This window comes from Silurus meridionalis, chromosome 1, assembly GCF_014805685.1.
Source record: "Silurus meridionalis isolate SWU-2019-XX chromosome 1, ASM1480568v1, whole genome shotgun sequence".
Lineage (NCBI taxonomy): Eukaryota > Metazoa > Chordata > Actinopteri > Siluriformes > Siluridae > Silurus > Silurus meridionalis.
Window position 1 is genome coordinate 33,037,873 of NC_060884.1, and position 18,244 is coordinate 33,056,116.

At 37.8% G+C, this 18,244-nt stretch overlaps 1 protein-coding gene across 1 annotated transcript in view; it reads left to right on the forward strand.

The window, feature by feature from the left end:
- negr1 (neuronal growth regulator 1) overlaps positions 1–7,924 on the forward strand; it is a 173,901-nt gene extending 165,977 nt beyond the window's left edge. Inside the window, exon 7 of the mRNA XM_046856899.1 lies at positions 6,326–7,924. Within this exon, the coding sequence (XP_046712855.1) occupies positions 6,326–6,426 (101 nt within the window). The 3' untranslated portion in view covers positions 6,427–7,924. The remainder of the gene's footprint in view (positions 1–6,325) is intronic.
- The last annotated feature ends 10,320 nt before the right edge of the window (positions 7,925–18,244 follow it).

Sequence of the window (18,244 nt, forward strand, 5' to 3'; positions counted from 1 at the left end):
TTCATCAGTCTTATGGTCTAAAGTAAGTTGATCTGAAGTAACAATTTAACGCTTAGAAAAAAGCCTTGCAATAGCGCATCTCAACCACTGCAGCTGAGGGGCGCCACATTCAATTGAATGCGTATGGGAAAAATGTACGAATAGATTCTACACTGACAAGTGAGGACCAGGGTGCACTTACAGTATACAGGCAAAAGTTTGTGGACACCTGACTGTGAGATTGGTATGTTTGTTTGAGCATCGCATTCCAATGTAGTTTTCTGTTATAATAACTAATAACATAAGAAGATGTTCCACAAGATTTTGTGAAGATTTGTGTTCATTCAAGGAGGCTGTCAGTAAAGGCAGGTACTGATGTAGGTGTAGGTGAGGAGGCCTGGGGTGCAGTCAACGTTTACATTCTCTAGAGCTTTATAGCTGGAGATCTTCCACTCCCTCCAGCCCATGGAGTCATGCTGGAACAGGTTTTGGGATCTCCTAGTTTAAGTAAGGGAAAATTTCATGCTATCGAATGCGGCCAAAGACGTCTGATGCAATTATGTTTGGGTGGAAATGACCGGTGTCCCAATAATTTTGACCAAACAAAGTATAGTGTATATATTTGTGGTTTTGCATCTGTATATAATTCGTATTCGTGAAACCCAGGCTGAGTATCTCGGTGTGTTTGTATTTCAGGAGGCAGTCAGTTGACTCTCAGAAAGCCGGGAAGCCTGGAACTGGAGAGCCGAATTCATTAAGCAGCTTAGTCTGAGTTTCTGTGCCGGTCGGAGGGAATTGTGGGATTAAAAACGCGTTTTGATTAACGGGGCTGTTGACCCCTACGTTTCATCCTGCTCCGTTTTATTCACCAAACCCAACCTGCAGAAAGAGTTTTAAGTGGTTCGCTAAATCAACCACAACTGACGTACGGAAACAAGAGAGGGACTAATTCCATCCTCGTGCGGGAAAAAAGAAAGTTCTGTGCAGCTCGTACTTTTGTCTCTCGCTTCCGCACCTCTGCAGTCATCATCCCAAATTACAGCTGATGCACTTTAGTGTGAAATGGGGCTATTTGTATGCTGTGTGTGGGTCAGTGCGGAAATACGGCTTCGCAAGATTGCAACGCGGGTCGAATCGAACAACCTGTTCAAATGTATAGTGTTCGTATTAATGCGTTAAATCGATCCGGAAAGGGGGCGGGGCTAGCTCGCGATGTCATTCCCTAGACATCCGACGATGTTCGCTTCATAAAACTCCATAAAAGATAGATAGATAGATAGATAGATAGATAGATAGATAGATAGATAGATAGATAGATAGATAGACAGACAGACAGACAGACAGACAGACAGACAGACAGACAGTACAGGTACACAGCAATGAAATGCAGATTAGCATCTACCAGAAGTTCAAATAGTAGCAATTATGCAAATTGCCATAAGCAGATGAATATTTAAATGTACAGCATTAAAAATGCAAAGGCACCTGATGACAAAATGACGTCTAAACGATGACAGAGCTTTTTCTAAGCAGTAACTATTTCTATATAAAGTAGTTTTTAAAAATCTGTAATTTTACTTTCATCTAAATATGTTTTGTTTGAAGTATTGTGCTACATTTGAAATCATAATAAATAAATAAATAAATAAATAAATAAATAAATAAATAAATAAATAAAAAATAATGCAAAGGCGGAAGAATCACGCCCCGGGGAAACTACCACACTGATTGATTGATTGATTGATTGATTGATTGATTGATTGATTGATTCACGAAGAAAAATTCGCAAGAATGGACGATTGAGACGGACAACAGAGACGCGGGTGATGCGGACCCAACCGGAAGCAAAATGCTGTCGAATCGAAAGCTGTTCAATGCGTTAGCTCGCTGTCCGAATTCTGAACCTGTGATGTTCCACAGCGCTGGACCAATCAGAGTTAGTATGCAAATGATATGCAAATGAAAAAAAGGTTGACAATGAGCTGCCCAGACATGAAAGTTACAGTAGAGACACAGAAAAAGTCTAGCAATATGAACAAAACAGTGGTTACTATGGTGACGTTATATAGGAAACGAGACTCCAAACCGAAGTAAGCAGTTTGGATGGAAGGCGGATATAGGGGCGGGTCTATGTTTGCATACGAATGCATATTCATAAATGGAAGTCTTGTACTATGTTTAGTATAATCTTAGCGTGATAATTTTTTTATTCGGATTGGTCAGGTGGTGTTGATTGTCGACTCGCTCTGGTATGTTATGGTTTCCATGGCAACTTTAAGTAAGCGGGTCAGAAAGTGCGTGATTGTCAATCTGGTTGACGTTCAACATTTGTGGAAGGAGTCTCCAGCAGAACTCTTTGGACAGTAGCCCTGTGTTTATGGTTTTGGCTTCTTATCAGAAGGTCGTGAGTTTAAATCCCACCACCACTAAGCTGCCATTGCTAGGCCCTTGAGAAAGGCCCTTAAACCTCAACTGCTCAGTTGTATGAATGAGATCATTATTTTTTGGGGGGGTAAGTTACTGCGGTATAGGAGGGATTAACCCCTCGAGGACACTTTTTTCCTGTAACAGCATGACGCAGTGTGTTTTTTCTGTCAGCAGTGGGTTGGTGTACAGGAGGCTGAACCCTGGAGCATTGCAGCCGTCACTGTAATCTTCTGTATGACTGTAAATACAGGGAAGAGTAATCAGGAGATTTGCGTGTGTGTGTGTGTGTGTGTGTGTGTGTGTGTGTGTGTGTGTGTGTGTAGGGAGGGTTGAAGTTAATTAAAACAGCAAGCGCAGTAACAACCTGCACCGTCAAAACAACAGGGACCGACTTTGGCCCGGTGGGATATTAAACAAGCCTCCGACAGTCACACTGCCACCGAGCAGGTAATATTCCCGCTTTCCTTTAATTACTCCTCAGATAAAAATAAAAAAGGCTCTGTTCCTGGCGTGACCCCCAGAATTGGAAACTCGTGACGATTCCAGCTGGACCCGTAAAAAATTATGCTGAAGTCGGATGAAGCTTCTTTACCATCAGCAGATGCTCGAGAGTTCGGCGAAGGTCTTCGGGTGGCTCCTCGCTCGTTCCTCTAACTCCAGCAAAGAGGCCAGCGCAGGATGTGAGCTGTTTCCATGGTGACGAGCTTTACTCCTACTGCCGAGCAAAAAAAAAAAAAAAAAAGTGTGTCATTATCCGGCGCTGTGGATAGAGGCCGAGGGAAGGCGCAGCCCACAGGGCCATTTCCTCTCCTCTTTCTACCTCTCTGCCTCTCTTCTCCAACCTGACCATGCGTCTTCCTTACATCATCCCAATTTGCTTCATTTTCCGGCCTCGTTTCTGCTGCTCTCTCCGCGTCCGCATCGGTGTCCATGTCCTAGGTCCATTCCGGCCGCTGAGTAAAAGAGCTGGTGTAATTTATCCCCATCACGGTGGAGCTCGAAAAAGCCGTGTGGCTGTGAAGTGGAAATTAAAGGTGCAGTTTTAAATCAAACAAAAAATCTTTTCATTTCATTTATTTTTTTTTTCCTGAAATTGTGCTTCTCGCTAGTGCCGAAAGACGGAAAGAAAAATTCGAACCCATTCACGGATTGCGCTCGGATCTCCGATTCATAATCGTTTGTATGAATGTATAAGACTGATCGCATTTTAGGAGAGACCCCATTTCATTAGCATACACTCAGGCCAGGGTGTGTGTGTGTGTGTGTGTGTGTGTGTGTGTGTGTGTGTGAGAGCACACTCAGCATTAATCTCCTTAGCCAGGCCAGTGGCTGTCATTAACAATGCTATGTAGATAAATGCCTGTAGACTCACACACCTGCTTGGATGAAAAATCTCTTGCCAGCGCTTACACTCGAGTCGCACTGCACTGGGAAAATCCCTGCCGAGTTTTCTCTATTGTGTGTGTGTGTGTGTGTGTGTGTGTGTGTGTGTGTGTGTGTGTGTGTGTGTGTGTGCGTGTGAGAGAGAGAGAAAATAAGATGTAATTGCTCCTGTACAAACCACATGTTCGTATACTCTATTCGTTCAGTTAAATAGGCAAAGTGTATCATGTGTGATTATAACACCTGCATAAGCCCTTCGTGACACCTGATGTCACTCTGAATAACTCTAAAAGCCTTACTCCAGGAGGCATCAGCTCACTTAAGTCAAGTGACGTGCGACACGTGTAAAGTCACTGAGCTATGAAATCAAGTGGTCTTGTAAGCGTTATAACAACCTTATGTAGCATTACTCAAATGTGCTGTTGTGTCAGCTATATCTCATCTTAAAAAAAAACCTTTATGAGCATTGATGCTTGCTGGATAAAGGCTTTATGCCATGAGGCATTACTGATTTAAGTCATGTGACATAAGATTATAACCCATGGAGGGACGAACTGACTTAGGTAATATGGCATAAGTTTATAACCCATGGATGCATCAGTTGGCTTAAGTCATGTCGCATAAGATTGTAACCCATGGAGGCATCACTTGACTTAAGTCATGTGGCATAAGATTATTATCCCACGGGTCAAGTGACTAAGCTACGAATCCACTGCAATAGAACTTGGAAAGCATTATTACAACCTTATGCAATGTCAGCCAGGGCTTGCTGTAATAGGGATTTCTGAGTTTTCTTGTTGATGCATGTCAGTAAAGAGCTTATGTAGGTGTTATGTAGCCTTATGAACACTGTTGCACATCAACGATATATATAGTATTCTCTCTCATTTCTCTGCCATGTGCTGTTCCTCCAGGTACACAGGTAACCCTTTACTTAAAAAAGTGTCTATAAGGCTGCGTAGCACCTACATAGAGCACATCAGTACAGTAACATACAAGTAAAAAAATTAAAAGTCGCCCTTATGTCACTTGACCCTGGTGTTTTGCCAACTTGTCCTCATTATTTAGAAAATGAACTTTCTATAATATTTTGTATATTATATTTTATAGTTATATCTGTTGGAATAAGGCATTATGATTGTTTATGTCTGTTAGAAAGGAATAACTTGTTAATAAAGGCAGTTGAAAGAGACATGAAAAATAGCCACATTTTCAGCTTTGTCAGCTTTTTATAGGCTTTTTTATTATTTATGAGCTTTTAAATGTAATTATTTCATTTTGTAGTACACCTGAGTCATGTGACAATCAGGTGTAGGTTAACATTATTACCCTGCTATGAACTCTCCCACATTTAAACCAAAAAAAAAAAAAAAACAGACTGTAATGTATAATATTCATGCTGTTTGCACTCTGGTTGTCTCTTGTCATTTACACTGCTATGCTACTTGCCCTGCCTCGTTGTCTATTCGCTTCTTTGCACATTGCAGTATAATTACTATGTGATCTCTGTATAGTCACCTGATAGTCACTGGATATTTTGACCTCATTTCTCTGCACAAACTCTGTATATATCTACCATTTGCACTGAGCTGATTTCACTCAGTGCTTCTTCTCTTCTGGCCTATTTTTAGAATATAATATACTATGCATGCATATACACGTGTGTATATATATATATATATATATATATATATATATATATATATATATATACAGTGGTGGGCCATCAGGGTCAGTAAAATCTTCTTTGCTGGTTTAAAAATGTAGTTTGTTATGTAATTAGTTTGATGATCTGAAACATTAAATGGTGACATACATTCAAAAAAAATAAAAAATCAGGAAATCCTTTTTGACACCACTGTATATATTTTGATATCACTGATAGATATATATTTTCTATTTTATTTGCACTTCTGGTTAGATGCTAAATGCATTTCATGGTCTTTTGACTTGTGCACAATGACAAAAAGTGTTAAATCTAACCAAATCTAAGTGTCATTAGGTTTTGCCACCTGCTCAGATGTAAAAGAACAGCTGTATAAAAGAATAGGTGTAAAAGAACAGGTGTAAAAGAACAGCTTGTAAAGGAACAGCTTGTAAAAGAACAGCTGTATAAAAGAATAGATGTAAAGGAACAGCTTGTAAAAGAACAGATGTAAAAGAGCAGCTTGTAAAGAACAGCTGGTAAAGGAACAGCTTGTAAAAAAACAGCTGTATAAAAGAATAGATGTAAAAGAACAGATGTAAAAGAGCAGCTTGTAAAAGAACATATATAAAAGAACAGCTTGTAAAAGAACAGCTTGTAAAAGAACAGCTTGATGTCACGTTATGACACTTTGAAGTGTTAGAATTCCTTTAAAAGCTTTATAACCTGCCAAAAAAGATTTATAAGACTTTACTGTACATGTGTTACATTGTTATGACATGTTATAACAGTTTTATAATAACAAAAGTGCTTTAGATCCAGGATGACTGCTAGGAGTAACATGTGTGTGTGTGTGTGTGTGTGTGTGTGTGTGTGTGTTTTCATTCACAGCCACTAACACAGCTCAGTACGGGGCCAATGGAGGAGGAGAAGCTCTGCTGGCTTGCGGGTTCCTGGTTTTGGCTCTCAGCTCTCTGCTCTGTGTTTACTAGCGCTACCTACAGCCATACGCACTGAACTGGACTGAACCATTCACACGACTCATTTCTGGATCCGATCTGGCAACGCGGTTTGCTTTATTTTTGGTTGTTTGGTTGGTTGGTTGGTTGGTTGTTGTTTTTTTCCTGAAAAAAAAAGAGATATTTGAATCAGTACGGTGATTTTTATGTTCTGTGGAATTTCTCATCATGTAAATATGTACGGTTTACATTTCTTTTTTCTCTCTCTCCTTTCTCTGCCCTTCTTTCTCTCTCTCTCTCTCTCTCTCTCTCTCTCTCTCTCTCTCCCATCTCCTTTTCCTTTTTGTTTTTCTATTTGATTTTAGTTTTCCTGATTGCCCACTTTGTAAATCAGCACCATTGTGCTCTTTTCAAAAGCTAGCGAGTTAGCCATGTGGTTGTGAAGGAGGGGGGTGGGGGTGGGGGACGAGGGAGTCGATCGGAACAGGGTCGTGGAGGGGCGGAGTAAAAGTGTGTGTTGTTGTGTTTCTGAGAGGACGACCTGAAGTGTGTCACCATCATCAGAGCGCTCTCGAATGTACACACACTTTATACACACACACTAACACTCACACACACACTCCTCCGTAGCCCTTTCAGGTCATAATGTTTAGCCTGGCTAATTTAAAAACACTCCGGTTTTCGCACAATCAGAACAATCAGAACGCTCGGAGAAGGGAAAGGTTTTGACGGGATGCTGAAAGCGAACGCCGCCGAATCTTTCAGCATTTCCCCCGAACAAAAAGGCGTGGACCAAATCGACAGCCATAATTCTGTGATTTTTAGCACATTGTCGCTAATGTGTGAAAACTCTGCCATGATAAATTGAACGTGAAATACCAAGGTTAAAAAAATCAATTTTTAAAAAATAAAAACAATTTCTCTCTTTTTTGTTTTAAATTAATTTAGTATATTTTTATTTAATTTAGTTTACATATTAATACCATTTGTTTTTTTATATATATATATATATATATAAAAAACAAGAATTCAGTTAACTAAAATATTTTCAAATATCCGTCGTTTTCATGATTTTATTTACTTTTAACTTTATTATGTATAATTTTACCAATGCTACCTACATGCAACCCTTTATATACAATAATATTATAACATGAACTTGCTCTATTTGTTTAATAATCGACACCCGAACACTCGACTCCATTCGTTTTGATTTGATTCGCTTTTCACTGACGCTGGTCAGCTGTTGTTCCGAATGCTCACGAATCAAACCGATTTCTAGATAGTGTTTCTAAGCTTGAAATATGTCTTTCTAGAAATAAATGCTAGGAAAAATCAAACTTAGCGCAAAAAGAAAATAAGATTTCTCGAAATCTTTGATTTGCTTTCTCTCAATAGTACGAGGAACGAATCGTGTGTATTCAGATTCCGATTCTGAGGCGAATATTTCTTGATTTCCTGAATTATATAATATTTCACGTGTTTTTTTTTTTCTTCAAACCACACACACACACACACACACACACACACACACACACACACACACATATATATATATATATATATATATATATATATATATATATATATATATATATATATATATATTTAGTACAAAAGTATGTGGACACCTGAGCATAGGATTGGTATGTGCTACATTCAGTCCCCATTTGCTCTTATAATGAGCTCCACTCTTCTGGGAAGATGTTCCACTAGGTTTTGTGGAGATTTGTACTCATTTAGCCATAAAAGCGTTAGTAAAGTCAGGTACTGATGTAGGTGAGATGTGGTGCAGAGGTCTGGGTGTGTAGTCAGTGCTCACATTCATCACGTTCAATAGGGTTGGAGCTCTATAGCAGGAGATCTTCCACTCCGACTCATGTAAAGCAGATCCTCATGGTGATGGCTTTGTGCTACAACACCTAAAAACTTCATATACAATTGTGTGCCTCCATATGGGTGGTAGTCAGGTGTCCCAATACTTTTGTCTGTGTATATATATATATATATATATATATATATATATATATATATATATATATATATATAAAATATTAAACATTTTTTTTTTACATCGAGTATATTATTGTGTTGCTTCTGGGAGCCACAGCCTGCGGAAATCAAACCAATGTGAGATGTATTTAAATGCATAATGTGAATATAATGTATGTATAAAATCAGTCGAATGCACTATGTCGAATTTTAACCAATGTTCAACCAATTTACATGACAGTATGCACACGTGAGTAGCGTTTGATTTGATTTCCCTTACGGACGATCCTGATGGATCCTGATTTCTATCCAACAACCTGATTTTACGTTTACTGAGATGGATTTTTTATTGTTTTTTTTATTTTTGTTTTGTTTTTAATGAAAACTCGTGTTCGGTTTTGTTCCACTGTAATGTCTTCAGGTTTATACGTAGATCGTGTATTTCCTCTCCTCGGATTCGATTGGATTTCATTATTTTTTCGTTCTGATGAGTTGTACAGGATAACGTTTTCACCATGCATCACATGACGCGCCCCCATGCTTTTGCTTTTGTCTGTTTAAAAATTTTTTTTTTTCTCTGATGTACATTTACATTTTATTTAAAACTTTTTTTTCCAGGAAGCAGGAAACAAAAACAAAAAAAAAAGTATGAAATATGATATTGGAAAAATACGATATGATATACAACGTGGTAATCATTCGAAAAAGAAAGTATGCAGTTTATGGCATAGTTTACAATGTCGTCTTTCAGTTTAGATGCCATATCTGTCGTATAAAATACAAAAAAAAATTCTTATCGAACAAATAGATCAGTTTTATGGGAAAAAAAATATATAAACGAGCAGTTTGTAACCGAAAAACGTGAACTTTTTAACTCAGAGGGTGTGAAACACAGTTATATGATATCATAGATGCTAAGTCGTGTGTGTGTGTTTGGAGAAAGTAGAACTAATTTTATATTCTCGGTAGAGCCTTGTGTCTAGGTTTAGTTTGACCTCTGCCCCAGCTCTCACACACATGTTGTGTATTTTTTTTTCTTTCCCGATGTGCAGGAATTATGATTGTGCTGCATGTCAAATGTATGTTAAAGGTGGCCGATGACCATAAACCAGTACTTTTTGAGTACGAAACCAGTTGTAAGACTGTTTTCCATCATTTTTACATCAATGCCAGAAACAACACGAGCAAACAAAAGAGCACATGGTTTTATTTTTCACATCTTTCCAAAAAAAAAAAAGAATCCAATAAGTGGCACAAATCAGGTAGAAACAAAAAAACCCGGATTCTGTTCTCAAATATGGTCTAATGTACACATTGTGTGGACACCTGACCATAAGATTGGTTTGTGCTTCTTTTTGAACAATCCACGTTTAGTCACAACATGCCCTTATTAAAAACTCCACTCTTCTGGGAAGATGTTCCACCAAATCTTGTGGAGATTCATTCAGCCACAAGGGTGTCAGATACTGATGGAGGTGAGAACATGAGATGGCCTGTGGTGCAGTCAGCGTTCACATTCGTCCCAATTGGGTTGGAGATCAGAGCTCTAGAGCAGGAGATCTTCCACTCCAAACCGTGTAAAGCAGATCTTCATGGAGCTGGATTTCTGCAGGTTTTGGGGGTCCTAGTTCAAGAGAAATTTTCACGCAATTAAACGCATCTGAAGACGTACGATACGATTGTGTGCCTCCGAATCTGTGGTAACAGTTTGGACAAAAACCACAAGAATGGCCGAGTTGGGTGTCCCAGTACTTTTAGCGCTTGACTTAGTGAACAAATGTCTTTGAAAATAAGGTCTAATAAACCAGTGTTCTTTTATTGCAGTTTCACACCAAGAAACATGAAATAAATCCGAACAAATACAATATATGAAGACGATATGTGACGATTCTTTACGTTTCTTGTATCAAACACAAATGTATTGAACATGTTGGAATACTGACCAGTGTTTCATCGAATTCATTGCATCTAGAATTGTATCAAACCGGTTTCTAGATATTATATCTGATATACAAAAATATCTTTTTTTTCAAAAACACATGCATGTTCCTTTTTTGTTTCCTTTCACCAAACAAATCTATAAATATCCAGATGTTCCACTTTATTTTCAGTGAAAAATCCTCCATTAGCGTGAAGAACATCTTCACACACTCTCAGCATCCGGACAATTCATTTCTCCAAACGTTCAGCTGAAATATTTTGAGAAACTCTCCAGAGATGTTCTTCACTCGTTGGAGGTTTCTTGTTCATCCCAGAGCAGTTCAGTAGGGTTTTGGTGCGGTGACTGAGCAGGATGTTTCATGATAGAGAACACTCCAGACGTCTGTTTACTCTCGAAATAACACACAGAACTCAGACGTTTTCGTCACTTCGAGTCGCAGTCCAGAAGGAATTTCATGGTGCTGAAGTATTGAATGGTTGCCATGTTGGGGGAAAAAGTCTCCAACCTTTCCTGCTCCAAAACGACCCCAAACCATTAATGTTCTGACAGGAAGTTCCCCCGAATGCATCCGAAAATCTCATTATTGTAAGTAAAACACAATGAACTCATTATAATCGCTGAAGACTTTTTCTGCTTAGAATGTCCTGACCCCAGTCTGAAATCTTTAACATGATATTTATCTCGGGATAAAAAAAAAAAGTCAACTCATTTTGTGTTAAGATGAAAAAAAAAATAGTCCAGGATTAATTCTTTGACTATAGGGTTTGTTTGTGAATTGGAAAAACGTTTTTTATTCATTTTCACGTATAATTTGATTCTCCATTTCTCCCTAAATTGCTTGACTTTGGTTGGAAGCTTTATCTTTGGCTAAAGTTGCCCAACGGTCCAGGATTAAGATATTAGCCCAATATTAAGATTTTATTCCAGGATTAAGATATTAGCCCAAGATAAAGATTTTAGTCCAGGATTAGGATATTAGCCCAAGATAAAGATTTTAGTCCAGGATTAAGATATTAGCCCAAGATAAAGATTTTAGTCCAGGATTAGGATATTAGCCTAGGATAAAGATTCAATTCAGGTTTTAACCCAGATTTAAACCAAAAATAAAGATTTTAGCCGAGCGCAAGGGTTTTTGTTTAACTGATTCCAGTGCAAAAATAAAAAAATTTAAAATTAAAAAAAGATTTGTTTTATCTGATTCTTTGTCATGTAGAGCTGAAATCTTTAACTTTCCCTAAATTGTTCTAAAATAAAGATTCTACCCGAGTTCAAAACTTTTAAGAGTTTAACCCGAGATAAAGATTCTAAACTCGGGTTAAACTCTAACTTCAGCTAATTGTTTTATTTTAAGGTTGAAATGTAGAAAAAACAGACCCCAGTGTCACTGAGATGAAGGTGGAAACCAGATGAAGGTCAGAGTCAGCAAATAAACAAACAAACAAACACGAACGTGAAAACATGAACAAACTCCAAAACGGTTTAACACGGAACATTAATAACATGTGAGTGTCAGGAGCAGGGGCTGATGGGTAATGCAGTAGAACGCTGATCCTGGTCTAATCCTGACGTCTCGACCGAAATCTTTATCTCACGATTATATTTTTGTCTCAATTTGATGTCCAGTTTAAATCTTTAACTCTCACTGAATTTCCTGTGCTGGGTTTCGAATCTGTATCTCCGCATAAAATGGTCTTTTCTTGACCTGAGATTAGATTGGATTTGATTAGATTAGATTAGAAAATATTTCACATGTTCTTATCCCAGGATTTTTTTTTTTCTTGTGGTAATATTGTTTTTACTCGGGTTCAAGTTTTCTTGGTTGGAATCTTTGTTAGGCCAAAATCCTGAACCTGGGCTAACAGGTTTAAATCTCCTGCTCATATTTTAATCTTTAATCTTGGGCTAAAACTTTAAACCTGAGATAAAACTGTTTATCCTGGACTAAAATCTCCATTCTGGCCTATTTTCCCACAGTCACTTTTGTGGAACATCATCATCATTATCATCTTCTTCTTCATCATCATCATCACACTATCAGCCAGTTTGTGAAATCAGTACTGTATAAAACGTGCCTTCAAAGTCTTCAGTCAGTCGTCGTATAAAATCCTCAGCTGCAGGTAAAATGAGATCATCAACGTGAGGCATTAATACATGTACACTGTGGGTCCAGAAGTTTGTGGACACCTGACCATAAGATCTCTAAGTGCTTTTTGAACATCCAATTTCACATTTAGTCCTGATTCGCTCTTATAATAAGCTCCAATCTTCTAGATGTTCCACTAGATTTTGCAGAGATTCATTCAACCACAAGGGTGTTAGGAAAGTGAGGTACTGGTTGAGGTGAGGAGGCCTGGGGTGCAGTCAGTGTGAAAGAGTCATTGTTCGGTTAGTTGGAGCTCTACAGCAAGAGATCTTCTGCTCCTACTGTCATTTAAGTGTTGGGAAAATGTTCATGTCATCAAATGCATTCGAAGATGTTTTATACAACTGCGTGCCTCCATTGTTGTGCTTACAGTTGAAGGAAGAAACATATGGGTGGGAAAACAGGGGTGTCCCAACTCGTGCCTGCAGACGTTATCCAGATACAAGGCTTTTTATAATAATTGTACAAACAGCACATAAAAAACACACAGGCTGAAAATTCACAACATCGAATGACTTCTGAAGAATAACGGATGGTTTTTTGCTGCAGAATAGATACAGTGCGAATCGACACACCAGTCCGAACACAAGGCTTCGTTGAGGAACCTGAAGAACAATCGACTCGACCTTCCCAGGAATCGAGCGTCTTCACGCATTAATATCCGCTATCTCATCGTAAATCTTGTCGCTTTCCTGCTACACATATCTAAAAAACAATACAAAATATAGAAAATATCATAATCATAATCACTGAAATGCTAAAAAGGATTTGCTTGATGAAGAAGATTTACAAGGAACCGTCATGACTGACAGAATCCCCCTTTTTATGCAGAGGTGATCGATTAGTTTGGATTTTTTTTGTGTTTGATTTTCAGCCTCTGAACCTCTTTGTGCTCATTAATCAGACCGGAGACATTAAATATAATGACGAGTTTATTGAACGTCCGTGAAAAAGCTTTGCTCAGGGACGTCCTTTCTCCAGACATGTAGCTAGTCTCTGATCTGATGATCTTACTGAATTGAGATAAGTAATGACTGGTTGAAGTGTGAACAAGGATCTGCTACTAAACATGTCAAAAATTTGCCAGGTTTTTTTTTTTTTTTTCGGATAGGTTTTACGCTAGGAATTTATTTCATTTTAATTTATTGTATTTAAATTATTTATTTATTTATTTATTTATTTATTTATTTATTTATTTATTTATTTATTTATTTTTGCATTTACACCAGTATTTTATTAAATTTTAATTTATTGTATTACATTTTTTTATAACTTTTTGTTTTTGCATTTTACACCAGTATTCTATTTAATTTTAATTTATTGTATTACATTTATTTAATTAATTAATTTATTTTGGTTTTTTTTTAATTATTTTTAAAATAAAATGTATTTAATTTTGCCTGATTTTTTAAAGTTTTACACCAGTTTCTAATTTTATTGCATTCTATTTTATTTTATTTTTATTTTATTTGCTGGATATTTTCAAGTTTTACACTCGTATATAATTTGATTTGATTTGATTATATTTCATTTTATTTGCCTGTTTTACACCAGTATATTCATTTTATTTAATCCTATTTTATTTTATTTTCATGTTATTTGCCTGTTTCTTAATGTTTTACACCAGTATATTAATTTATGTTTTATGAAATTATTTATTCATTTTAAGTTTATTTAAATTTTGTAATTTGTTTTATTTCGGTTAATTTTATTTTAATATATTTAACCACGTCCGCATGCTGACAGCCCGTTAACTCCCTCTCTCCGTGGAGAACGGATCTTTCTGCGTTTTCACACTGCAGATTTAACGCCCTGGTCACCTGTAACTCACCACTTTTCTTAAAATGTTTTATATATTTTTTGGACTGATGTCTGTATGAGCAGGAAGTGGATGATTTCGTTTGACCTAGCGGTTAATAAAGCCCTTTCATTGCCTTTGTTAGATTTTAATGGTGGGATTTATGGAGTGCTTCAGGGCTTCAGGGCTGCTGCTTCTGCCTTCACCAACTCTGAGCATTCGTTCTCGCAGCAGCACTCCAACTGAATCCGGAGTATCACATGAAGAAAAAAAACCAGCAGCTCTGCTCGAGAAGAATCATTACTTCTGAACAGCAAAGACGATTCGTCAAACCGTTCTCGGTTACATCTTCATCTTCAAAACATCTTCATTTGAACCCTTTGTTAAAGCGACAATTTTTAGAACGTCTTCAGATCAAGCTGAAGTTATCCAGGCATCGAGGCAAAAGGTTTTTTTTCTGCTCAAAAAATCTTCCAATCGGATGCGCATGGATGACCTAAGATCACTTAGTTCCTCAGAGGAACCTCCCAGGAAACCAAATGCATTGATTTTTGACACTATTTAGGTTGTTCCACTGGCTTTCAACAACAACTTCTTTGGAAAGTAAAGATCCCGCAACTTCTCAGAAGAACTGAGGAGAGTTTGGAGATGTTTGGTGATGATGTAAAGCTATCTTACTCGAGCAACAATTTGGTTTGCTTTTTTTTGCATATGAATTCTTTGGGGGTCCATAAAATGTGTCATTGTTTACTGGTTCTACCAGAACAATGTGTTGGCATTGTGTATCAAGTAGCTGCCAAATGCACCAAATTTTCATCTTCTAAACATCTTCATTTGAACCCAAACGCTCTGTTAAAGCGATCTTTAGAACATTTTCGGATCAAGGTGGAAATAAGTTATCCAGGCATCGATGCAATTAGATCCACATTAATCTCCTTAAAAAAACCTCCCAGGAACTTCAATGCGTTTTTATTTTTTGCCACTTGAGTCTATTTAGGTTGGTCCACTAGCTTTTGAATTGAATCTTTTTGGAAAGCAAAGATCTCTGAACTTCTCAGAAGAACCACTGAGGAAAGTTTGGATTGATGGCGATGATGTAAAACTATCTGAACGTACACTGCCATTTTGCTTTTTTGCAAATGGATTCTTTGTTAATCATCAACAGCCCATCATAATTATCTCCACAAAGATGATCCATCAAACAGTTCCTGGTTTATAGGTTCTACGAGAACGCTATGTTGTCATTGAGAATTAGGTAGCTTCCAGATGCACCAAATCAGCAGCTCATGTGCAGCTTCATTTGAAACCTAATTCAATGTTCTTCAAAGTGAGTTGCAAAAGCTACATTTTTACCAGACTTTCAATGCGATTCCTATTAAAGGTCTACGATTCTTTCTTTGAAGACCCTCCCAGGAATCCACCTTTTTGTGGTATTGATCAGGTTGTTTGGAAAGCAAAGATCTTGCAAATTCTCGAAAGAACCTCTGAGGCGTTGATGAATAGATTGATGACTATGCTGTAGAGCTGCCATATGCAGCCTGTCTGAACTTACACCAATTTGGTTTATGTGCCCTAAATCTTTTCTTCATCAACAGCCCACCACGATCATCTTCGTTGAGCAGCAAAGACGATCTACCAAACCACTCCTGGTTTGCAAGAACATCTATCGTGGTTCTACCAGAACATCATGTCATGTTGCTGTTGTGTATCAAGTCGCTGTCATTCTTATTTGAACCCGAACACTCTGTTGAAGCACCACAGTGAGCTGGACAGTGAGTTATCCTGCTCTCGAGCGAATCCAGAGTGCTGTGTGGAACCGTTTAGGTGAAAAGTGCAGGATAAATTGGTGGTTCAGAAGGATGGTACGGGGGAGCACTCACGAGTCTCGTCAAGTGCATTATTTCACCGAAGGTCTTAATAGGAAGGGATTGGGAACGTGCCCTGATGCATTAAACGCTCGGAAATAAAACGCTCCCTCTGATGATGAAGCACCGAGCTTCAGTTATCTTCTGATTTACTTAAATTAGAGATGTAACTCTTATCTGTAGGGTTTTGCTTTTAAAACACAGTTTTTTCATTTCTTTTACATTCTTTCATGCACGTTTGCGTTTAAATTCTCATCCATTTTAGTGCAGTTGTGTACAAGTACTTTTGCTACAGTATTATCATAACCTCCATTCTTCTGGGAAGATGTTCCACTAGAATTTGTGGAGATTTTTGCTCATCCAGCCTGAATGGTGTTAGTAAAGTCAGGTCCTGATGTAGGTGATGAAGCCTGGGGTGCAGCCAGTATTTCAGTAGGGTTGAAGCTCTATAGCTGGAGAACTTCCACTCCAAACCGTGTAAAGCAGATCTTCATGGAGCTGGCTTTGTGCGTTTTGTTTAATGCTGGAACAGGTTTCGGGTCTCTAGTTTGACTAAAGGGAAAATGTCATGCTTCCAAACGCATCCGAAGACGTCCGATACAATTGTGTGCCTCCAACTTTGTGGTAACAGTTTGAGGAAGAACCACAAACACTTCCATCTCATCAACATTCAAGCAGAAATCATTCAGCTCTTTAATTTCACTCGCATTTTAATTTTCCCTTCATCCCGTCCAATACTAGTTTTCTTTTGATGTTTCTTTAGTCGGGTGGAATCAAATAACCTTGATCTCCTCAAAAGAACTTATAAAAAACCTTTTGTCCTTCAAAATGTAGCTTGGTGAATATTATGTTTAGTAGATCCACACGAAGACAGTGACGATCCAAAAATCCATTTATACCAGTTGGTTTTCTATTTTTTTTATTCATTAGTCCAGTTCAATTCCATCAATCAACAGAAACCAACAGATCCACAAACTCACTGGCTCAAATGTCTTTTTCCCAGAGAGGCTTTTTGGGTTTTTGTTACTTGAGAGGTTCTTTGGTTGGGTAGAAGCTCAGAATGCTACCCTTGACCCCTATTGGAAAGCTAAAAGCACTCCACTGGACAATCCATAAAAATTCTATAGAAGACTAAAATTATAAAGACAGTGGCCTATGTTCCTATGGTGGAACCCTTAAAGAAGACATCTACGAATGCTTCCAATTAGAACGTTATTATGTAGCTAAGATTGCTTACATTTCCAGAAAAACCAATAAGGAACCCTTTGTCTGCAAGAGAGTATCGATTGGTGGCTATAATGTGGAGCCATCAACGTTCATCTACATTATAGATCATATTCACTCTATTTTGTTTCTTCTACCCCCCCCCCATTAATCCTTTATTATCCTTTATCTCCAACTGAAATGATTTTTACAAGCTAGACTCTTTGGTTTGTTCCTCTGGCTTCCAGGAGAAAGCTTTTCATGAAAGCTAAGACCAGTTAACTTCCCACAGAACCTGTGAGGAACCATTTGAACACATAATAGTTAATTTTTTTTTCTTTTTGTGAATCCTTTGTGTAGCCTTTTTTAATTCCCAATCATCCAAAAGATATGCACTGATTTTGATTTCAGCCTCTATGGTTCGTTCCTCTGTAGGAATTCCTTCAAAGTGCTTTCCATGTACAGCCCTTATAAATACATGACCCTTTAATGCTCTGAAGAAACGCTGAGGAATTGTTTTCTCACCTGCTTTTCAACCAGGGTAGCGCCCTATCATAGAGGCTTCCTATTTAAACCCTACTGATGATGTAGGATCCATTTCTTCCTCCGAGGAACCTCTCAGGAACCCAAGTGCATTGACGCTATTTAGGTTGTTCCCCTGGAAGCTGTTTGAAAAGCAAATATAACTTCTCAAAAGAAGCTCTGAGGAAGGTATGGATTGATGAATATGATGTAGAGCTACAAAGTTTGTTAAATATTGATTATTGAAAACTATCTGAATTTACATTGTTTTCTAGACATCAATCCTTCTCTGGAGGAAGCCTTCCAGATGTTTTTTTCTACCAGAGGAACTTTTAAGTAGAAACCCCTTACAGAAAGCTGAGAAGTCTTACCTTTTACAACTAACC